We start from the raw sequence: 24,520 nt of genomic DNA, 5'->3' as shown, positions 1-24,520 counted from the left end.
TTTTTTTTTTTCAATTTAATTTATGTTACAAGGAAGTCCAACATTTTTATATTATTCTACTTTACTTTTTTTATTTGCTTTGGTTTTCTCAGTAGTTAAAGGGGTATCCATTGGGGTACCTGCATGGCTTAATGGGCTAAGCATCCAGCTCTTGATCTCAGCTCAGGTCTTGATCTCAGGGTCCCGAGTTCAAGCTTCCTGCTGAGCTCCACACTGTATCCACCAAAAAAGCAAGGTGTAGAACATTGTGTATACAAGGCTCCCAATTGTGGTTTTTAGCTTTTCTTCTAGAAGTATAAAGGCTTCATAGAACATTTAATATTGTAAACCTGTAACAGCGTGGTTGCTACCGGGAACGGGTCTAGGGCTCTGCAACAAAAGAGATCCTTTATGTACACCTTTTGTACTTTTAAATTATTTTAACCCTGTGCAAGTACTTTTTCATTAAAGAAAAAAACCACAGTTGATTAAACAAAAGGGTCTTTCCTCTGAGGTATATTTACAAAGCATCTACTTCATATCTCTGTGTGAACTAAGAATATTAGGAAATACAGAAGAATGAAGACAAACCCTGTTCTTTAAGAGTTTGTTTACATTTGGAGCCCAAGTATTTGCATTCAAAATTTGAGATGGCCAATAAAAATACATAATAATAAAATATAAAAATGAAAAATATAAAATGAAAAAAAGGTATGAGCTTGAGCTTTCTGTCAGGGCTGCCCTCTGCACAACTTCTAGGGGCAGTCTCAGAATTAGTGTGAATTCTACTCGTTGGAGCACAATCCAGGAAGCTCCTGGCCTAAAATAAAAAACACAATTGGTTTCCAGTGCCCTGCTGTCTGGGAAGAAAAAACAAGCAAAAACAAAGGTTTGCTTGTTTGGGAACTGAAAGAAATGTCTTAGTTGGGTTTTATGTAGAGATAACTTAATACACAGTGAACAAAATATACTTGATAATAATAGTATCAAGTAAGAATATTGATTATAATAGTAACAACTGTAGTGTCTCTCAAAGTAAACCCCAAGAACTTGCTTCCAAAGTACAGCTCACTGAAATCAGCTTTACTAGGTAGGAACAAAATGGTGTACATATACGGTTCTCTGCTATACTAACAAGATTATAATCCAGTTATGTTGCCAAAAAATATATAAAGCAGCAAGAAAACAGTTTTTTTTTTTAAGATTTTATTTATTTATTTGACAGAGAGAGAGAGAGCCAGCGAGAGAGGGAACACAAGCAGGGAGAGTGGGAGAGGAAGAACCAGGCTCCCAGCAGAAGAGCCTGATGTAGGGCTCAATCCCAGGACTCTGGGATCAAGCCCTGAGCCAAAGGCAGACGTTTAACAACTGAGCCACCCAGGCGTCCCAAGAAAACAGTTTTAAGACCATAAAAAGCAAACTTACTATTTTATTGTACACACTGTATATATTAATTTCATTAAAATTTTATCATGGATTGTCAGGAAGAGGATCTTAAATACATAATAAGAATCAACAAAGATCATTTTAGCAGGAATACTTTACTATTAAAAATTTATTAAGATTATTTATTTGGGGGAGAGAGAGCACAAGCAGGCTGCAGGCAGAGGGAGAGGGAGAAGCTGATTCCCCACTGAGCAGGGAGCCCTACATGGGGCTCAATCCCAGGACCCCAAGATCACAACCTGAGCCAAAGGCAGACACTAAACTAACTGAGCCACCAAGGAGCCACTGCTATTAAAATTTCTTAGTCGATAAGTAACAGTGCTATTCTTTATACGACCTCATATAGAAAGTAGTTATAAAAACATTTTATTTTTCAGAAATATACACAAAGCAATGGACGAAGACCTTTTGGCATTTCTGCCTTAATTGTAGGTTTTGATGACGATGGTATCCCAAGATTGTATCAGACTGATCCCTCTGGTACTTACCATGCTTGGAAGGTAAGTCATGAATTTGTTAGTGTATTTTAGAAGTTGAGGGGCGCCTGGGTGGCACAGCGGTTAAGAGTCTGCCTTCGGCTCAGGGTGTGATCCCGGCATTCTGGGATCGAGCCCCACATCAGGCTCCTCTGCTATGAGCCTGCTTCTTCCTCTCCCACTCCCCCTGCTTGTGTTCCCTCTCTCGCTGGCCATCTCTATCTCTGTCAAATAAATAAATAAAATCTTTAAAAAAAAAAAAAAAAGAAGTTGAATACATGTATTCACAGTAAATGTTTTATCACTTTCAAGGGCATGACAAAAAATTACATTGCATTAAAGAATTGATGGTGGTAATCATTTAGCTAGTCAGCAACTATGATGATTTTTGGTGGATAGAAAAAACACTTTGGTTTATTTTTTTTTTAAGATTTTATTTATTTATTTGACAGAGAGAGAGAAAGAGAGTGCACACAAGCGGGGAGAGTAGCAGGCAAGGGAGAGACAGGCTCCCTGAGGAGCAGAGAGCCCAATGCAGGACTCGATCCCAGGATGCTGGGATCATGACCTGAGCTGAAGGCAGATGCTTAACCAACTGAGCCACCCAGGTGCCCCAACACTTTGGTTTATTAATCACAGGGTCTCTTCCTTACTTTTGAAAAGATGTGACAAACCTAAGTATATACAAATGGTCAAATAAGAGATATATCTGATTCCTATTCATCATTCATTCTTCCAAATAGTACTGCGTCATACAGATACCTGCTTTGAGTAGAAATAGTTTTTCTGCTTCTAATCAGAATTGAATGAGCATTTAACCCTATAGTGAAATATTTAACGCATTCTCTATTCTAGGAGAGTTAGAGTACCCCACTATGAATCTCTATTTATATGGCAGTACATTACAATTGTCTCCACACAATTCCTGGAATATAGTTTGTTTTCTGGATTAGTTGTTATCCCTGCTTAGTGGAGAGCCTGCTTCTTCTCTCCCTCTGCCCCTCCCTCCCACTCATTCTCCCTCTCTCTTGCTCTCTCTCTCAAATATATAAATAAAATCTTAAAAAAAAAAAAGTTTAAATACCCAGGCTTTAAATAATTTCATGAAGTGTTTATTTTACTGTAATTAAAAGCCAAATAAATTAATGAGAAATATTGCCTTGGTCTTTATGCCTGTATTAACTAAAGGAATTGATTTGGGCTGACCACACTCATACTGTTTTATAAACCAACTAACCAGGCCAGTAAAACAGTGGATTATATTCCTGCCACAAAGATCTGGATACCGTGTTAGCTGCACATCTTCTTTCAAGCTAACTAGACAAACTAACTGGTAATCAGAAACTATGAATTTACCTACTGCAAATACCAGACTTTTTTGTGCCAATTTAAGAAATCTTTTACATGTACTAGATTTCTTATGCCTCCCAAATCTATACCTTAAACAAAAGTTACTACCCTCAGTTTTTCTCTAAATATTTTAAAGTGTGCCATCTTCTGTTTGTATTAATTATTACATCATTACACTTCATTTCAATATCATAACAATTTCCAAGTTTACATAATTTTCTATTTAATTTGCTCCCTAGGGTCATACAAAGAAGCATTTTTATTTTATTGTAAAGACAACTAATTAGGAAAATTGTGGAATTTTTATTTTTTTATTTTTATTTATTATTTATTTGAGAGAGAGAGAACACAAACGGGAGCCACAGAGACAGAGGCAGAAGCCAACTCCCCACTGAACAGGGAGCCCAACATGGGCTCCATCCCAAGGTCCTGAGATCATGACCTGAGCTGAAGGCAGACACTTAACCAACTGAGCCACCCAGGCGCCCCAAAATTATGGAATTTTTAAGTTGTTGGGAATTTGTTTATCATCTAGGTCTGAAACTATGCATTGCTGTGGTGTCTCAAGGCCATGTATCATCATTTAACTAGTTTCACATATTGTACTTTCTTGTAAGATTTTGGTTGAAATCAAATGTGGCTTTAAAAAAATAATCTGTAACAAAAAACATTTGAAAACTTTTCTGTTTTACATACTTGGTGAGACTCAGGAGTTAAGTGATTTTTTTTTTTTTAGAGTTCACACCACTAATAACAAAACTGTCATTAGAACTCAGGGTCTTCTGCTTTATTAGTACAGTGTTCCTTCCATTACATCATGCTTAGGCCAAATGGTTCTTTATGTGTGTTACATAAATTCTGATACCCAGTCTTGAAAAATGGAATAAAATCTTCTGGTTTAATTTCTGTTTTGGGGAGACTATATGTAGCACTTTAGCCATGAGATCAGGTATTTGTTTTTTTTCATTTCTATGTTTTGTTTTTCACTCTGACCTACTATACCAGTAGCCTGATAAAGTGATACAATGGGCTCTTGAGGACACAGCTATGGTACCATGTGGTGACGACACTTTGCAGTGCTAGGATGTAGTTTTACAAGGTACAGATAGAGGAAATGTGAAATGGGTAGAAGATATAGAAAATTCAAAATATAAACTGGCCACATGACCTGTAGCAGAAATGAGAACAGAAATCACTGATACCGGGGGGTTCTTTACCTGGCACGTAACACAAACTTTTTTTTTTTTTTGAGATTATGGTCCATTAATGATCCTGCCTTAATGGATTATAGAGCCTTCCATTAGCTTTTTTCACTTTACATGAGAATACTAAGAAAGTTCTAGACATCTCCTCCCTGGTCCCATTATATAATAGTAACTTTATTTCCCTTGATAATCAGAATAAATCATACCACCCTCACACTAACCCATTATTTGCCTACTGGTTCAAAGGCATGAGGTGTCCAAAATTGCCAACTGGCAGTCTCAGCTTCTGAATCAGTGAAATTGTTATATCCCCTAGAAGAATACTGCCTCTTCTCCCTTTCCCACCACCCCACCAATTTGGGAACTAGGCCCTTTAAACTAATACAACCCAAGAAGCAAAAATTTTATTAGTGGCCCTTTAGAGGTTTAATGAGACAGCTATCCCTTGATTCCGAGATTTGTGGCTATGAAATAAATTAGTTACTGGTTCCCATGTCAGGGCACATACAGGATCTTGTAGAATAGAAACCCGGCTCCATAAGATGCTAGTGCTATAACTGAGCCTTCAGTTGGCTCTCCCCTGTTTTTATCAGGTTGGCTTCTTTAGGATCAGAGAACACGATAAGACCAGTGAGTCCCATGGGCATAAGTGTATTCTCTCAGTTCCTCCTTGGTCATCAGCAATGTTTTGTAGGATAACATGACGGTGAAGAAAGCATTCAGCAGGTTCACAGAAGGTGGGGCATTTGGGAAGGGAAGGGAGACTCATATCCAGAGTCAGTTTCTCTTCCAGTGAGGGCATACAGCTGCCCCTTCCATAACAGAAGAGTCTCAAGAAATCAGTTAGCCCAGGGGTGCCTAGGTGGCTCAGTCATTTAAGCGTCTGCCTTTGGCTCAGATCCTGGAATCAAGCCCCACGTTGAGTTCCCTGCTCAGGGGAGAGCCTGCTTCTTCTTCTCCCTCTCCTCCTCCCCCCACTTTTCCCCCCCTCTCTCACTGTCTCAAATAAATAAATAAAATCTTAAAACAAAATCAGCCCAGTAGTTCTGGCAGTATCCACACCAATGGTGCGGGGAAACCCTATTTGAAATATTTTTTTCTTCTTTATATATTTTCATATTGCAGAAAGTATTTTTTTATGTCAAGTAACATGTTCTGGGGCTTGGCACATTACATTAAATTGAACTAATAAAAAATTCTTCTGCTATAACCATGTAGAAAGCTAGAATGATCATTAACATGTTTTTAATGCACAGCTGAACTCACAAAAAAGACAGAAAATCCTAAGGGGCCAGAAATGAGGAAGGAATTGAGTACCAGAACACTAAGCATATGAGTTAATATCTCTGTACTTAGGGATATTATAGTGTAGGATTCCCAAAGTAATTACCATCAAAAGTTACAAGGTAAAATATGTTAACAGTTGATAATTTAACAAATAGTCTATATGTATTTGAATTACGTAACAAATATTGTTCTAGGTTTGGGGATATAGAGGTGACAAAAAAATGTACAGATGGTGTATATGTAATTTAAGTCCTGTGGGGGAAAAAAGAGAACAAGGTTAGGAGGATAGAGGTGATTGGTAGTTAAGATAGTCAGGGAAAGCACCTCTGAAAAGGTGATATTTGAACAGAGGCCCGAAGAAAGTGAAGGAGCAGCCCAGGTAGTTATTTCTGTGGTATTCCAAACAGAGGAACCAATCAGAGCAAAATTCCAAGGCAGCAGTATGTTCCATATCTATGAGATATCAGGCTCTATGCAGAGCATATGACTGTGCTATGGTGAATCCAGAAAGATAGTCGTGAGGGATGAGTAACAGAGGTAGGAGGGGGCTAGATCTTGTAGGGTCTGAAGGCCTTAGATAGGACTTGGATGTTAAAGAGAGTGATGTAGGGGTGCCTGGGTGGCTTAGTCAGTTAAGTGTCTGCCTTTGGCTCAGGTCATTATCCCAGGGTCCTGGAATCAAGCCCTGCATCAGGCTCCCTGCTCAGTGAGAAGTCTGCTTCTCCCTCTGCCTCCCTGCTCCTATGCCCACCCCTGCTTGTGCTTTCTCAAGTAAATAAATAAAATCTTAAAAAAATAATTAAAAAAAATAAGGAGAGTGATGTAGAAAGCCATCTGAGGTTTTGGCATATTAGAGTAACATGATCTGACTTATATTTGTAAAGGATCTATGTGGCCGCTCTACTGAGAATATACTGTATGGTAGGGTAGAAGCAGGCAAACAAGTTAGGAGGCTGTGTCCAATAATAATCCAGGCAAGACCTGATGTAGATCAGGAGTACTGGACCAGTGAAAGGTGGAGAAGGATCCAGCATAGTCTATGAAGAACCTAGAGAGGGGTGTCCTCGATCGCAAGTGAAAATGGTATTCCAAGAAGAGTTGATCAGCTGAGCCAGAGCCACTGATGGGTCAGGTAAACAGTGAGATGACTGGATATGGCAATGGGTAGGTCATGGCTGACACTGACAAGAACATGTCATAGTGATGAGCTTGATTGGAGTAGATTTAAAAGAGAAAGGAAAGATCAAGAATCATCAGGCTTACTTTGGAAAACAGTGTGGAGGTCCCTCAAAAAGTTAAAAATAGATCTACCCTATGACCCAGCAATTGCACTACTGGGTATTTACCCCAAAGACACAGACGTAGTGAAGAGAAAGACCATATGCACCCCAATGTTCATAGCAGCATTGTCCACAATAGCTAAACTGTGGAAGAAGCCAAGATGCCCTTCAATAGATGAATGGATAAAGAAAATGCGGTCCATATATACATAGGAATATTACTCAGCCATCAGAAAGAACGATTACCCAACATTTGCAGCAACATGGATGGGACTGGAGGAGATTATGCTAAGTGAAATAAGTCAAGCAGAGAAAGACAATTATCATACAGTTTCACTTATTTATGGAACATTAGGAATAGCAGGGAGATCGGTAGGAGAAGGAAGGGAAGAATGAAGGGGGGTAAACAGAAGGGGGAATAAACCATGAGAGACTATGGACTCTGGGAAACAAACTGAGGGTTTCAGAGGGGCGGGGGGCGGGGGACTGGGCTAGGCCAGTGATGAGTATTAAGGAGGGCACGTATTGCATGGAGCACTGGGTGTTATAGGCAAACAATGAATCATGGAACACTACATCAAAAACTAATGATGTACTGCATGGTGACTAACATAATAAAAAATTAAAAAAAAATCATCAGGCTTTTATACTTTCTGTAGAAGACCACACAAAGGATAACTATTGTATTACTCATCAGCTAAGAAATTCTAATAGTAAATAAAGTATTTCTGCCAAAATGATCTTCTTTATCAATTTTTAATCTTTTTTTAAAAAGATTTTATTTATTTGTTTGAGAGAGAGAGAGAGCGAGCGAGCATGAGCCAGGGGGAGGGACAGAGGAAGAGGGAGCAGCAGATTTCCCCCCACTAATCAGGGAATCGGGTGCTGTGCCATCCCAGAACCCTGAGATTATGACCTGAGCCAAAAGCAGACGCTTAACCAATTGAGCCACCCAGATGCCCCATCAATTTTTGTTCTATATATCTTTAAGATATACAGAGATTTATCTGTGAGGTATTGTTTTTGGCTCCTAACAACAGAGATGTGATGATTCTTATAACAATTTATTTTTCTTATATAATGAGAAGTCTCATATAATGAGGTAGATGATTGCTGTTATTTGTCTTTTTTATTATCTTAGTGTTTGCCCATGCTCTCAAAGTGGCTGCTAGATCTCCAGCCAACCTGTCTGCATTCCAGGCAGCAAAGGTTTCTACAAGTTCTACCCATTTATTTCCACTTGTATATTCCTATTGGTAACCAAGGCTAGGAAATGACACTTTTCAGCAGGCATTGATGAAAATTCTAGAGTTCTGTCACGAAGGAAGAATGGATATTGGGGTAGGCTGCTAATAATCTTTGCCATAGAAAATTAACATTAATCTTTATAGGCAGGCAGGAAAAAACATTGCTAAAACTAAGTCTGTTGAAGTGGGTTGGAGTGGGTGATGGATTTGGAGGAAGGGTGGGGATGTAGTGAGGCAAGAAGATTTTAGGAAACCAGCCAGGTAGGTAAGAATTAAAGAATTTTTACATCACCAGTTAGAAGAATTGGACAGGAAAGTCACCAGGAATTTATAAGATAACTTTCTAAGGGCTCAGTGAGATTTTTGGATAAACTCCTACTTTATATTCTTCCTCTCTGGGCAAGAACTACTTACCCCCAAAAAACTAGTAGCAAATAATACTTCAAAGTCATACCAGTCTGAAGTCTTTACTTTTGATATTAGTGAAATTTCAAAGCCACAAAATTTAATTTAAAATTTCACAGCTATTCTTTTAATCTCCTGAAATATAAAGGAATAGAAAAAGTCTGTGAAGTAAAAATAATCTTCTGCTAACCAGAACAATACACTGTCATGCAGTACAAAAGATATGCTTTCATACTGACTTCCTAACGTCTCGTTTGCATTCTCTTTCTGATAATCATAATACTAAACATAACCAGTTAGAACTGAGACATTCCCTCATTCAATGCCAGGATCCCTGAGTAAAGGGATGGGCCTCTCTGGGGGCTCTTTCCTCTCTAAAGTCATCATAGCAAAGGGGCATGTGGCAGCGTAGTGTATAGAGTTCAGAGCTTGGAGTGTCAAAGCTCAGCTCTTCTACTTATCCCCTCTGTGATCTTGGGCAAGATTATTTAAGACACTGGTTCACAAATAGGGGTGACTTTGTACTCCCTAAGAGACATTTGGCAATCTCTAGAGACATGTTTGGTTGTCACAACTGGGGCGGGGGATGCTACTAGAATCTAGTGGATAGAGTCTGATAAACATCCTACAATGCACAGAACATCCCCCCACAGCAAAAAAATTACTCAGCTCAAAATGTTAATAGTGCTGAGGTTAAGAAAGCTTGTTTTAACCTTTCCAAGCCCCCATTTCTTCATTCATGAATTGGGGTTTGTAATAGTAACTATTCAATTATTTTTGTGATGGCTAAAGGAAATAATCCATGTAAAATGCTTAGCATAGTGCCTGGCATATAAGTGCTCTATTATATAAGAATTACTATTACCATCATTATTATCATCACTAATACTTGCCTAGGTATTTAGACTGAATTAAAAGAACATGCCATATACCACCTGTGGCTGTACAGCCTCTTTCCTTCATCTGATGAACATTTCTAAAGAACAAAGAAAAATGGAGAATAGAACAGAAGAATTTTTTCTAGCTTATGAATCAAAGATAATCAATAATTAGGTGACCACTTGCTTCTAAGTTCTAAGAAAATGATGCATACAGTCCTATTCATGCAAACAGCTTTCTTCTCCAGGTCGATGTCCTTTTTATCCTTTTTTCTTTCTTCTTTTGGTACTATATTGCAAAGTCCTACCTCCTTTCCTCTCTACATCTTTTGAATTTCAACTCTTTCAGTCTTCCCTGGTTATCAAGGACTTGGGAGCCATTAAAGTTGTAGAAAGCATTGGGACAAGGCATTGGTATGTTTGAAGATAAGGCACGCCACCATTACGGATCATTGACATAGTAACAAAACGAGCTGCTGAAGTGTTTGCTAAGTTTTCAAAACTATAATTTTCATTTAGTAATTAGACTAATAAACTCAATAAACTCTAAACTTCACTGACTAACCATAAATGCATTCATATTGCAATGATATTAATAACTATCTTTCATTTTTCAAGGCAAATGCAATAGGCCGAAGTGCTAAAACTGTCCGAGAATTTCTAGAAAAGAATTATACAGAAGATGCTATAGCAAATGACAATGAGGCTATCAAATTAGCAATAAGAGCTTTGCTAGAAGTAAGTGATCTAATCAATCATATTCAGAACATGAGGAGAGAAGATTCGTTCTTATTTCCTCACTAAAATAAAATTTCCTGAACTAATTTTAATATTGTGCTTATTCTACATTAGGTTGTCCAGTCTGGTGGAAAAAACATTGAACTTGCTATAATAAGAAGAAACCAGCCTTTGAAAGTAAGTCATTAACCAAAGAGGAAAAAACATTTGTAATATAAAGTAATTTATCTTGTCAAAATGTTGACACCTGTGAATCTTCATTTAAAAGCCTGAAACACCCATTAGCATCCACTGACATTATGATGACATCTGTTTTGTTTCTGTAAGCTAATGTTCACTAATTTGTATGTGCTTACTGCAAGCAGTTACCTATCCCTGGTCCTTTGTGAAGACTTAGAGGAGCTGAGATTTATATGTAGGCTTTACCCCCTTTGGTATATATTCTTCTAAGTAGGAACCCCTACTGAGTCAGTCATATATGGGATTAGTATAATATATTGTCTATGGAGATTTAGTCCCAGCCTCACATACAAGCATACCTTGGAGATATTGAGGATTCAGTTCCAACCACCACTATTAAGCCAATATTGCAATAAAGCAAGTCAAATGAATTTTTTGGTTTCCCAGTGCATATAAAAGTTATGTTTATACTGTACTGTAGTCCCTTAAGTGTGCATTATATCTAAACAAAAAACAATGTACATATCTTAATTCAAAAATACAGTGCTAAAAAATGCTAGGCAGCATTTGAGCTGTGAGTCATAATTACTGATCATAGATCACCATAACAAATATAATAGTAATGAAAACATTTGCAGTATTGCAAGAATTACCAAAATGTGATAGATACAAAGTTAAGCAAATGGTGTTGGAAAAATGGTGCCAATAAACTTGCTCAATGTAGGGTTGCCACAGACCTTCAATTTGTAATAAGCACAGGGGCGCCTGGCTGGCTGAGTCGGGAGAGCATGCAACTCTTGATCTCGGAGTCGTGAGCTCAAGCCCCATGTTGGGCATAGAGCTTAATTAAAACAAAAACAAAAACAAAAAAACAGCAATTTATAAAAAAATGCAGTATCTGCAAAGCACAATTAAAACAAGGTATTCCTATAAGGAGCAGTTTATCTCACTATCCTCCTAGATCTTCTGAAATCAAGATATGCTTTCAGCCAGTGTCGTTCAGCTATTGTGTGTATAATTATAGGCCCTCCGGGCTTCTAACATAGTGTTATCCTTCATTATGTCAAAAAACCTCCACCCCTTGATTTTCCGTGGTTTTTATCTATTTTCTCTACTTTTCACTTAAAAGTGCCTTGACGGGCAGCTGGGTGGCTCAGTCGGTTGAGCGTCTACCTTTAACTCAGGTCATGATCCCATGTCCTGGGATCAAGCCCCGCATTGGGCTCTCTGCTTAGCGGGAAGTCTGCTTCTCCCTCTCATGTTCCCCCTGTGCACTCTCTCTCTCCATCTCTCAAATAAGCAAAAACCTTTAAAAAAAAAAAAAGTGCCTTGAGCTTCTATAAGAAAATGAAATTGTAATACCTAGTGTGATAACTTTTCCGTATTTCTCTGTGGCAAGACTTGCATTATTCTTTGTGTACCCTTTGTTAGCCATTTTGTGACGAACCACAAAATAAATCATCTAGGGTACTGTGATTGAGGACTCATCGGCCAAAGAACATCTGAAATGTGGTTCACTGTTGTTCCTTAGGTAGAACTGTATTCAGAGCAGTTTGCCAGCTCTCCAGCTGACAGTGTAAAAAGCACTTACAGCATGGAAACTAATGAAAAGTATACTAAAAAGGATTATTTTACATATATATTTGTTTTGAAGGAAATATTTCAAGAGAAAATAGTGTTAAAATCAGTGTCGGATGGAGCAGTGGGGCTTTTGTTTTTTGAGTTGTGTTGGTGCATTGCTTTGACACCACATTCCCACCTCACCTTTTATTAGCCTACTGGTAGACAGGGATACGAAGAATAAGAGAGATGGGGAGAGAGGTGTAGGTTCTGCCCCTGCACGGCCCCACAAAAATAACGATGGTGCTGAACACAGTGTGTGGAGATGAGAACTGGGCTGTGTTGTCACCCCTGCTGTCAAGGGTCTCAGGACAGACGTGCAAACACCACAAGGACACAAAACCACCGAGGCCAGGGTCACCTCTCCAGCTCCAGCACATACATGTATACCCACATGGACAGACACACCCAGTCGTGCATATATTTCTTACTGATGCGTGGTAGGGTGGTATGCACTGGCAGTGAAGTTAGACTGCCCTCCCACATGCTGTTTCAGGATATGCTGTGTGGCACATAGGGCATGGCCTTTGGAATTGAACAGACCTGGGTGTAAATTTAGAATTAGACCTAAGTTCCTGCAAATTGATATGTTTGCTAGTATGACCTGGAGCAAGTTGCTCCCATCTTTCATTTTAAATATAATAAAATTGATCTGTATAAAACAAAAACTATTTTTGCTTTACACTTAGGGAGTTGTTAACAAAGCAGTATAAGTTGTCTTTTCCCTACCTCTTTGGCTATTCTAGTGGCTGATAAAATAGGCAAACCCTATCAGAGAATCACACAGTGGGGTGGAGAGGGAGTGTTCAATAATGAGCTACTTGTTCATGAATAGAATAAGCCTGCATTAAAATGTTTTCAGAGTTATGTGCATATAAAGGATATGTAATGCAATATAACACTTTGCCCTGCTTTTTTAGCACGATAGTGAAAATATCATAGAGTTTAAATTTTGTGTGTATTTGTTACAAGTATATATATTTCATTATATATTTGAAGATATAAAATTGAAGTTTAAATAGAAAATATAAATGTATAAAATATTGGTTCCTTCATATTGGAAATATTTAGAAATTGTGGGTATAATTGAAATTAGCTTTTTAAATATTTTCTTTCCAGATGTTTAGTGCCAAAGAAATTGAATTACAAGTAACTGAAATAGAAAAGGAAAAGGAAGAAGCAGAGAAGAAAAAATCCAAGAAGACTACCGAATTCTTAGGATGAACATTAGGAGCTTGTAATGTTTTGTTGTACTCCTTGCAATTACTTAGTGAAGTTTTAAAGGAATAAGTTGGTTTGCAGCATTACATTTAGTAGTTCTATGCTGTTCTGAGAATGCCACATTTGTGGCTGTCTTCAGTCTGCTACATGGACAAACATATCTTAGTATGAAGATTTTCTTTGAACAGAAATTTCAGTAATTGTTGAAAGCAGTCATGATTCCACATAAGCCTGTGACTATACTTAGTAACTTGTATAGTGTGTTACTTTTCTTCATCTGTGGAAATTTAAGAAAAAAGCTTAATTTAAAAAAATTAATAATTTGTAAAACATTTTTAAATAAAAATTAATAATTTGTTGATGTTTGAGTTTTGACTGTCAGGTAAAGAGATAACTATTGCAAAATAAATTGAATCTTGAGTTGTACTTCTAGATGAAAGACAAAAACATCCTTGTATTAGTGAATTGCCAAAATTTTATCAGATCCTTCTTCAGTTTTAAGCATTTATCATATTTATTTTACTTTTGTCATTTTTTAAGTTGCAGTATATTATTTTTTTCATGGAACAAATAATAAAGACCTGGTCGAATGGGGCGCCTGGGTGGCGCAGTCATTAAGTGTCTGCCTTTGGCTCAGGGCGTGATCCCAGTGTTCTGGGATTGAGCCCCACATCAGGCTCCTTCGCTAGAAGCCTGCTTCTTCCTCTCCCACTCCCCCTGCTTGTGTTCCCTCTCTCGCTGGCTGTCTCTGTCAAATAAATAAATAATAAAATCTTTAAAAAAAAGAAAAAGAAAAAGAAAGACCTGGTCGAAATGGGCAGTTAAAATAAAGTGTGGTAAGAGCTTATAAGAGCATCCAAATAGGGTACTATATATAGGAAAACAAGGAGAGAAATGAATACATAAAATTCTTAGTTTCAATTTTTATTTTATCTTAAGAGTTCCAGTGTGTTAGGTTTGTCACATGTTCCCTTGGCTGTCTGAGTGCTTACTATGTGCTTGGCATTGAACTAGGCTTATTGGGAGTAAGAAAGGAACTATAAAAAGAATGTGCTTAATGTCTGTAATGAGGTTATATTTTTGAAGACAAAGGATATTAATAGGCATAAAAACAAAAGTATATATCTTACTATTTTAGAGCTTTGTCTTTTTTCTCTTTTTTTGAAGTTCTTTTTGAAAACAAGAAGGAGAGAGGCTGAGTTCTTGCAGAGGAATGAAAAGCTGAGGGTAGATAGTACAGAAACTAATCAGTTTGGATAAACAGCTGTCATACGAAGAGCTAAGCCATTGGTGGTGGTAGTGCTCTGAAACAAGGGGAAAGTAAAAAGAGTCAGAATTTTAAGAGATACAAAGACCTTAACAAGGCCACCTCGCTGGTATTCATCTTATACCAAATTCCTGTGGCCTGCTGCTGGTGCATTTCATTTCCTCAGACAGAAAGACTGCAGGGCATTTTCTAGGGCAGGTGGACAATCTGTATTCCACTCTGACTTATGCCCTGACTGCCTTTCTAGTTTCACTGAAACCATGGAATTTTGTGGCTCCCTATACTCTTCCCCTTGTTTTGTTTTGGTGTACTATGATTCTTGACTTTGAGTAATCCTATACCCTTCCTCTGTAAAAACTTAAGAATCAAAGACAAATACTTGTTCCCTGTCACTTCCTGGCCCCTCTTAACCTTCCAGAAGCAAAGGTACTTCCCAAGGAGAAGGACTGCTATACAAAATTTTATCACTTTGGAAAAAGAACCCTACAGCTTTGATAATCAATGATCAGCTCCCACTGAAAGAATCTCTTTCGATACACATGCATACCCAACATACAACATACAGGGCAGGGTGTTAACATTACCCTACTGTCCTGCAGTGAGCCCACTGTGAATCCTTGATGCTCTTGATACAATATTTGACAATAAATATTTGACAACTATTGAGTGTTTTAAGTGGCAGACACTGTTGGATGCTAGGGATATAGTGGTAAAGAGTATATTCTGATTTGTCCTCGTTAGGATGTAGTGAAAAGGCAGGTATTAAACCGAAATAATTATAATTAAAATTGGGATTAATACTGTGAAGCTCTGTGTCTGTTTTCCCTACTAAACTAGAAGTTCTTCGGGAAGGGAGGGCTGGGATTTACCTTTCTTTCATCTTTGTTTCCATAGCTTGTCTATGGTTAAGACTTAATACCCGCTTGTTGAGCCATGTTAATTTGCAGACTTTGTTGCAAATATCAGAAACTGGGAGTGGGCAGAAGAATCATCTCATCTCTCACTTAGTGTAGAAGCCAATTTACTAATTTCTTTGCCTCTGGTTGAACATTATAGTGATGGGAAGACATCACATAGTCAAAGAATGTTATAGCAGGCAGGACCCCCTGAAAAGATTTCAACCCTGGTGAAATAAAAATGGGAGGACTTCAGGAAGAGAGGAATGTGTTGTCGTGGCCTTGGGAAGCCTTTTAGAAGGTGCAGTAATTTGAAGTTACATTCCCCAACCACTCATGCCTGATTGAACATTCCCTTTGTGCTGGGTACCAGAAATGAACAAGATACGGTCCTTGTATTGAAGAGGTCATAGTGCCAAATAATTGAGCCCATTCTGACAAGTAATATGAGTAATGAAAAGTGTATTTCCCTTATAATCTGTGAATTTATTTTTTTTAAGATTTTATTTCTTTGTCAGAGAGAGATCACAAGCAGGGGGAGCAGCAGGCAGAGGGAGAAGCAGGCTCCCTGCTGTGGGGCTCGATCCCAGGACCCTGGGATCATGACCTGAGCCAAAGGCAGACACTTAACTGACTGAGCCACTCCGGCAGGTTTCCCTAATCTGTGAATTTAATATGAAGCATGTTGCTGATGGTTCTGGAGTAATTTATTTAAATCTTCCCTAGTAAATGTAGTGCACAACACCAGATCTTTTAAAATGGAAATGAGACCTATTTTTTGTGCTAAAAGCAAAAGAAGGTGGTGATAGCTCTCTCTGTCTCCCAATTTCTACCTCCAATGTGAGGACAGGACAGTCTATACCTCTGGATGAATTTGGCTATAAATAGATAAAATGTTAATGACTTCTCTGAACCACTGCTCAGCTCTGTGGATTCCATGCTTCCTAACTGGGGGTAATAGGGGCACATCACCCAAATGATATGGTTGTAATTTCACTGCTTGTTCTTATTTAACAAGTACTCACATAATACTACATACGAGACACTTTTGAGTTCTTTACAAACATTAACTCATTAATTCTCTTAACAACTCTCATGAGACACATATAATTGATGTCCATAGTGTTTATAGTGCTTTGCCATCACAGCTGTCCATCAAAATGGACACATTTTCCCACACCCCTCCCCCACAACCCTGTTTCATGACAGGACTTGTATCAATCTCATTGGCTTTATTCTTCCTGTAACAGGCATGAGGGTCTGATTGTTTTGGCTCAATTGCTTTATTTTTCTTTGGAAACCTAAGTATTATTTTGACCAGCTTTCACTGATCTGCACAATGCAATTTTTTGTTTAATCTGAGGTTTTAACCAAAACATACTCCAACATGTTTGCTATTTAAAATGTCATTTTTACTTCTTTTACGGAGAGAAAGTTCCCTGATACTCAAGCACTTTGTGTTTTTTCTGCCTCATATCCTCAAGGTGAGATAATCACAAACATCTGGTTTTAGGAATTAGCTAAGCAACTTCACTGTACATCACTGGGTTATGGTTAACTAGGCAGTCTGAAAATATCTCCCACTACAGGCATAGAATGCTGGATGAAATCTAACAAACATCCTTTTAAATGCATAGCTGAGCTCACAAGGGAAATCCCTAGAGGTCAAAATCAGAAAGGGATTTGAAAATCAGAGAAGGCATTTTGAGAGATGCTGGTGCTGCCCTGTGTGTATTGGCATAAGGAATAAAAGCAAACTAAGAATCAGGCAACAGAGCACCTAGAAACAATCCACCCTTACTGGGCTACTTGGTTTATGGCAGCATTGTGTATCAGTGGGGTAAGGGATAAGTTCTTTAGTAAATGGTGACAGGACAACTGGTTATCCATCTGAAAAGAAAATTGGATCTCTACTTCATTCTATTAAAATCAATTCCAGACTAATTAAAGGCCTAAACATAAAAGATAAAACTTTTAGAAGACAATACAGGAAAATATCTCTAAGACCTTGGCGGTATAAGGATAGATTTTCTAAACAAAATACAAAAAGTGCTAACACTTAAGGAAAAGATTGATAATTCAGCTACCTGAAAATATAAGCTCCTCTACACCAAAAGATAAACAAGGTGAAAAAGACAGGCCAAAAATGAGAAAAGACATTTGTAATACATACAACTGATGAAAGCTGTGTGTCTGGAATTCATAAAGAACTGTGGGATTTTTTTAAAAAGATTATTTATTTGACAGAGAGAGAAAGAGAAAGTGCACAAGCAGGGGGAGGGGCAGAGGGACAGGGAGAAGCAGGCTCCCAGCTGAGCAGGGAGCCTGATGTGGGGCTTGATCCCAGGACCCTGGGATCATGACCTGAGCTGAAGGCAGATACTTAACAACTGAGCCACCCAGGTGCCCCTATAAGAACTGTTGATTCAAAGGAATGAAAATACAGTGCATCAGGAAAATGGGTGAAGCCTGCATAAGATTCTTTCCCTCTTCCTCTGCCCCTCCCCAACCCACCCCTCATGCCTGCACTCACGCGCTCGCTCTCTAAAAAAGAATTTTAAGAGTTGATTTATTTGAGAGAGAGAGAGCAGAGGGAGGGTCAGAGGGAGAGAGAGAATCTGAAGCAGACTCCACACTGAGCATGGAGAGCCAGACTCGGGGCTCCATCCCACCACCCTGAGATCATGACCTGAGCCCAAATCAAGAGTCGGCCGCTTAACTGCCTGAGCCACCCAGGTGCCCCTAAAAGTTTTTTTTTTTTAATAACTATGGTGAGACACTATTTTACAGCCATCAGACTGGCAAAAATGAAAAATGGCTGTATGAAAAAAATGACTGTATAAAATGCTGGTGAGCATGTGGAGGCACAAGAGCTCTTCCTACCCACTGCTATGAGGGCTGTAGACTAGGCCAGCTGCTCTGGGCAGCAAGTCAGCGAGATCAAGAAAGGTCAAAGAGGCATGTGCCCTTTAGCCAGCAATGCCACTCCAAGGTGTACAGCCTACAGAAATGCTAGCATATGTGCATAAAAATAATTATAGGTTGTTTGTGACAGCAACATATACATACATATATATATATATATGAAGTAACCTAATGTTCATCAACGAATGAATGAATGAATGATGTATTCATACAGTAGCATACCATATAGCAGGGGAAAAGTCACTACAGCTACATGCTTCAGTATGAATATATCTCAAAAACATCACACTGAGCACAAGTGAAAGCCAATTGTGAGAAAGGATACACAACAATGTTTATGGAAAGCCTCAAGACCTACAAAGCGAAATACAGTGTTTAAAAGATACAATGTTTGAGGTAAAACTGAAGAAAACCAAGGGGATGGTTGTTGCAAAATTCAGGACAGAGAATGAGTATGGTACTTCTGTTGGGAGCCAGCGAGGACAGGTGCCAATAATTACTTTATCCTAACTCCACATAAATTTTCAGTGGTTATTGAGGGGTTATAAAAATGCCTCATCTGATTAAAAGTTACAAGGCTTTTCACTGTGTTTTTAATAGAGGGTTATAAAGGTGCATTGTGTTTTATATATCATAGAGACAACAGGTGACTAGAATTTTTTAAGATCTTGATTTCAAAAGGCATATATCGGAAACAACATGAAGAAATAAATGCATGTAATAATTTCCTTGAAAGAATTTTTTACATTATTACTCTTAATAAATGATATTCACATAGTACATAATTTTTTAAATTGTATCATCAAATATTCCATTGCATTTTTGTCCCCCAGGACTAAGTTCTTCTTGGAGGCAACCATATTATCAGTATGTTTCCACTGATGTTTTCAATATACTCCTATTGATACATTATACATATAGAAAAAATGTATCTCTTAATGCAAATGGTACCATACTATACATTGTTCTGTATCTTGCTTTTTTTTTTTTTTTAAGATTATTTATTTATTTATTCGACAGAGACAGCCAGCGAGAGAGGGAACACAAGCAGGGGGAGTGGGAGAGGAAGAAGCAGGCTCTTAGCGGAGGAGCCTGATGTGGGGCTCGATCCCAGTACGCCGGGATCACGCCCTGAGCTGAAGGCAGACGCCCAACCGCTGTGCCACCCAGGTGCCCCCTTGTTTTTTTCACTTTATATTTGAGGATCTTCTTACGTGAGGATCATTCTTTCTAGTGTATAGATGTCACGATAAATTATTAACCAACCAGTCTTCTATTGATGAACACGTTCATAGTGTTGAACTGTTCATAGCGTTGCTATTGCAGATGCTGCAATGAATAAACTTCTGTTTGTCATTTCAAATATGTGGAAATATATTTACAGGATAAATCACTAGAATTGGAACTGCAGGGTCAAAGATACACTACACAATTTTATCTTTCTCCTAACAGTGAGCGAGAATCTCTCCTTTTCTACACCTTCCCATTGTAGTTGTGCTGGCTTTGCATGGTGTCAACTCAGCTAACCTGGAACTGTTTCCCAGAATTCTCTTTCCTTTATGGTTCCCAGCTTGAGTTGGCCACAAGAGAAATCTGTACAAGATTTGAAAGGCAGAAGGGAAGCAGCTCAGTGTAGGGCACCAGGCATTGTAGCCTCTCACAAAGAATGCTGGTATACTGGTTCACTTTGTTAGTGTGGGAAGGCATCCAGGACCACAGCTACACAAGTTCCCCCTTATCCTGCTGGTTCTTTCCTTCAGTCTTTTTGGGAACTGGGCAAGGCATGCATGCAGCTTCACAGCAAAGGTCACCAGCTTTTCCTGCAGGTCGCAAGCATCACAAGGGTGCAGGCAGTGAAAGATACATGTGGGAACTATTTATCTTCATGGGTTACAGTTTATTCTCACCCTCCCTTCCTCACATCTAAGTTTCCTTCCTGACTACCAAGCTGAGCAGATCAGAGTGCTTTCAGGCCCAATACAGAGGCAACAGCCTTGCATAGACTTCTCTATCAACTCCCACAGTTGCATGGGGTCTGATTTATATAGAAAATTGCCAGTTCCGTACCATAGTCGTTTTGGTTCTTTAATTGAACCTAAACTGATACAATAGTGTTTCAAACATTTTTTTGCCAATAAATAGGTGAAATTGCAATACTTTTGCATTTTTACTTAAAAAAAAACCCCAATATTCTATTTGCATTTTTCTTACTATGACTGATGTCGAATATCTTCATGTTGATTTAAAGGCCTTTGAATTTTCCTTCCATTAATTGTTCATATCCATTGCCTAATTTTTCCAATGGATTTGGGGGGTTTTGTCCTCATTCTTTTAGTAACAGTTTTCTATATATTTGGGAAATTACCCTTCTGCTTATGTGTTAGGGCAATGCTGGCTGCTATTATGGATGAATCCACACAGAAGTTTATTTCTTAATGATAAATCCCATTGCCGGCTGTGCCTGGCTGTCTCAGCCTGTAGAGCTTGCGACTCTTGATCTCAAGGTGGTAAGTCTGAGCCCTGTGTTGGGTGTAGAGATTACTTAAAAATAAAATCTTTTTAAAAAAAAAAAACCCATTGCTGATAACAATCCCCCAAGTAAAAATCGAGGAACCAAGACTCCTCCCATTTTCTGGCTCTGCCACCTTCAAAATGCTATTTTCTTTTTAAGATTTGTTTGTTTTTGTTTGTTTATGTAATCTCTACCCCCAACATGGGGCTCAAACTCACGACCCTGAGATCAAGAGTCGCATGTTCTTCCAACTAAGCTAGCCAAGTACCCCAACATGCCATTTTCAAACATTCCCAAGATTTCTGTGTGTCCATCTGCATTAAACTACCAAATGGGGAAAGAGTTTGGGGGATCAATTGTGATTAAAAACAAACAAACATATACACACACAAAAAAAACAATAAAAAAATCTCAACACTCAGTACACTAGAAGGAAACCTCCTCAACATGATGGAGGGCATTTTTGAAGAACCCAAAGCCAACATCATACTCAGTGGTAAAAGCCTGAAAGCTTTCCCCTAAGATCAGGAAAAAGACAAGGACGCCACTTTCACCACTTGTACTTAACACAGTATTGAGTTTTGGAGTCTTAGCCAAAGCAATTAGGCAAGAAGGAAAAAAAAAAAGATATAAAAGGCATCCAAATTGGAAAGAAAGAAGTCAAATTACTTCTGTTTGCACATATTTCTTTATTCTAACAGTTTTGGTTTTTTTCTTATGGAATCTTTACAGTGCCAAACAAAGTTGTAGGATAAAAAAATCAACACACAAATTTAGTTGAGTTTTATATACTAAAACTAAACAATAGAGAAAGAAAATTAAGAAATTCCATCTACAACAGCATCAAAAAGAATAAAATTGCTAGGAATAAATTTAACCAAGGAGGCAAAATGTTTACACACTGAGAACTATAAAAACATTGCTGAAAAAAATTAAAGATGACACAAATGGAAAGTCACCTGTGTTCACAGATTGGAAGACTTAATATTGCCAAGATGTCAATACTACCCAAAGCTAGCTACAGATTCAATGCGATCTCTATCAAAATCCTAATGATGTTTTTTGCAGAAATAAAAAATTCATCATCTGAAAATTAAAGAAAAAGTGCTAATTGTAGTTTCTTATTTCTTCTTATGGAGGACAGCTAACTTACATAAACTGAACAAATGTTTCTCATACTTTAACATATATATGTATGTTATATATATATATACATGTGTCATATACACGTGTTACATTGTGCTATATACATATGTGTTACGTATATGTTGTGTGTGTGTTGCATATATGTTATGCACACACACAGGCTCTGATTCAGTAGGTCTGGGGTGCAGCCCAGAGTCTTTTCTGTTACACTCCCAGGCGATGCCTAGGATGCACTGGCATCACCTAGGAACTCATTAGGTCTTGTCAGCTAAATATTTAGGAAAAATCTACATGTAGCTATGTGATCTCCCTCCTCACTCCCACACACACCTCTGCCTCATCTCTTGCCCTTTGGGCCATTGCTGTCCTCCCTCCTTCAGCTACAGCCATACTGGCCTCGCTGCTGTTCCTCATATACCCTAAGCAGGCTCCTGACTCAGGGCCTTGGCACTAACTAGGTCCTCTGTCTGGATCACTCTATCCCCACCCTGTATGGGCATGACCTGCTTCTGTACTTCCTTCCACTTGTTGCATTTTCTGACCACCACATATAAAACAGAACACCCACCCCCGCCAACACCCAACACCTGAAATATGTGTTGTATATGTTTACTGACTGCCCGTCCCCATTAAAATTCTAAGTTCCACATCTGTTTTATTATTGGTAAATGGCCAGGGCCTAGAACAGTGCAGGCCATATCGTAGGTACTTAATAAATACTTAATGAATAGTACAGAACCATTTATTTAAATTAAAACTTAAAAATCCAAAGTCAAGTGGGGTGCCTGGATGGTGCAGTCGGTTGAGCAACTCTTGGTTTTGGCTCGAGTCGTGATCTCAGGGTCATGAGATCGAGCCCTGTGTCAGGCTCTGAGCTCTGCAGCAGAGTCTGTTTGGGTTTCTCTCTCCCTCTCTTTTTGCCCCTCACGCTCCCCTCCCACATGCATGCTCTCTCTCTAAAATAAATAAGTCTTTAAAAAAATATATCCCAAGTCAAATACTAGTCATTTCCATGCTTCTTAAAAGATATACGAAACTACTGGCTAAGATGATATATTTTTAAAAATTATCTTATTCTAGCATAATGTTCTATTTATTGATAATGGATAAAACAACAGGAAAGAGATTTTGAGAAGTTCTACAAATGATGTGTGTGTTTGTAAATTACAATTCTGTCTTTGAAATGCATATAACATGTGAGTATCATTCATTTCGGGCTGGCCTGGCTGCACTGAAATTCAGGGAAAATTCAAGAGCACTTTATTCAAACATGATACTTGGATTTTGCTGATTGTGTCATGATTTGTCCATGTCCATTTTAGTTGAGATCTTTTGGTTAGAAGAAACAGATTCACTCCAGAAGGATACAAGGAAATAAGCGCTTTCATGGAGAAGTACCAAACTCAGAACAGTAGCATGACTTTGCCTCCTAGGAATGGTAGCATTAGAAATGTCCACATCAAGAACTTTTGTGTCTTAACTCTAATGTTGAAACAGTAAGTAGATCAGTTCCTTTCCGCACAACTGTTCTGTTCTTCTCCCCCTACTGTCTCTCAGCCTCGTTTTATTTCCTTAACTCATAGCTTATGTTAACTCATGGTTCCTTTTCCCTTATAAGCTTCTAGCTTATACATGTACATTATGGCCTCTCTAGTGTCTGCTTCGATTATCATATCCTGTAGCTTTAACTTCCATAGTTAACTTCCCTTCCTTTTCCAAGGTTCCCAATTTCAATTCTGCAAAGAGTAAATGTGTTCAGACCAGTGACCACCATAAGTGTCAAGACTGGCTTAGGCAGCACACACAGGCTTCTGCTCACTGAAAAGACTTTTGTCCTCCACCTCTTCATTGATTGAGCTGACTCTAGATGTTTCTTATGACTCACCACAGGTAGTCCTCTCCAAGAAGCCTTTCCTAATGTTTGATTAGAGACCTGACCTCTGTGTTTCCATAGCTTTTTACTGCAACCTGTCTCATACTGTCCAGTAATCATTTCATACTTGTATCTTCTACTAGAGTGTGAGCCTCTCTGGCTTAAGATCTGTAACATTGCAGTTTGGGGCCTCAGTTTAATGATCACTAAATAAAGTCTCTAAAGGTTTTAACCTGATTGAAGTACAGGCAAAATCTATTATTCAATCCCTGTAAAAGAAAAGAGAGTAGGAGGGATTCTTTCTGATGGAAAAGTTAAGCAGATTAGTGGTTAGAGGAGTTACCCTCTTTAAAAACTGGCTCTGGTGAGAGAGTATATTATATTATGCAGAGGAGCCTCAGCAGAGTTTCCCAAAACGTATTCCACATAAGCTTCCTTTGTGCCATGTTAATGGGTGTCAGGGATCAAAGAGTCTCTGGTTGGGGAAATTTGTGAAATGTGGGCTTAACAGAATAAAGCAGTCTTCTTAACTGTCGTGATTATCATAATCTGTTCTGTCTACCTCTGGGTATCTGAAACCATTTCATGA

The 24,520-nt window shown here is 38.4% G+C and overlaps 1 protein-coding gene across 1 annotated transcript in view; it reads left to right on the top strand.

Annotated features, from left to right (window-relative positions):
• PSMA8 (proteasome 20S subunit alpha 8) overlaps window positions 1–13,315 on the top strand; it is a 34,990-nt gene extending 21,675 nt beyond the window's left edge. The window contains exons 4-7 of the mRNA XM_008692803.1: window positions 1,803–1,925; window positions 10,172–10,291; window positions 10,406–10,468; window positions 13,211–13,315. Of these exons, the coding sequence (XP_008691025.1) occupies window positions 1,803–1,925; window positions 10,172–10,291; window positions 10,406–10,468; window positions 13,211–13,315 (411 nt within the window). The remainder of the gene's footprint in view (window positions 1–1,802; window positions 1,926–10,171; window positions 10,292–10,405; window positions 10,469–13,210) is intronic.
• The last annotated feature ends 11,205 nt before the right edge of the window (window positions 13,316–24,520 follow it).

The sequence above is a fragment of the Ursus maritimus genome, unplaced genomic scaffold (genome assembly GCF_017311325.1).
Source record: "Ursus maritimus isolate PB19 unplaced genomic scaffold, ASM1731132v1 scaffold_18, whole genome shotgun sequence".
Classification (NCBI taxonomy): Eukaryota; Metazoa; Chordata; class Mammalia; order Carnivora; family Ursidae; genus Ursus; species Ursus maritimus.
This window is presented reverse-complemented; position numbering and strand designations above follow the sequence as displayed.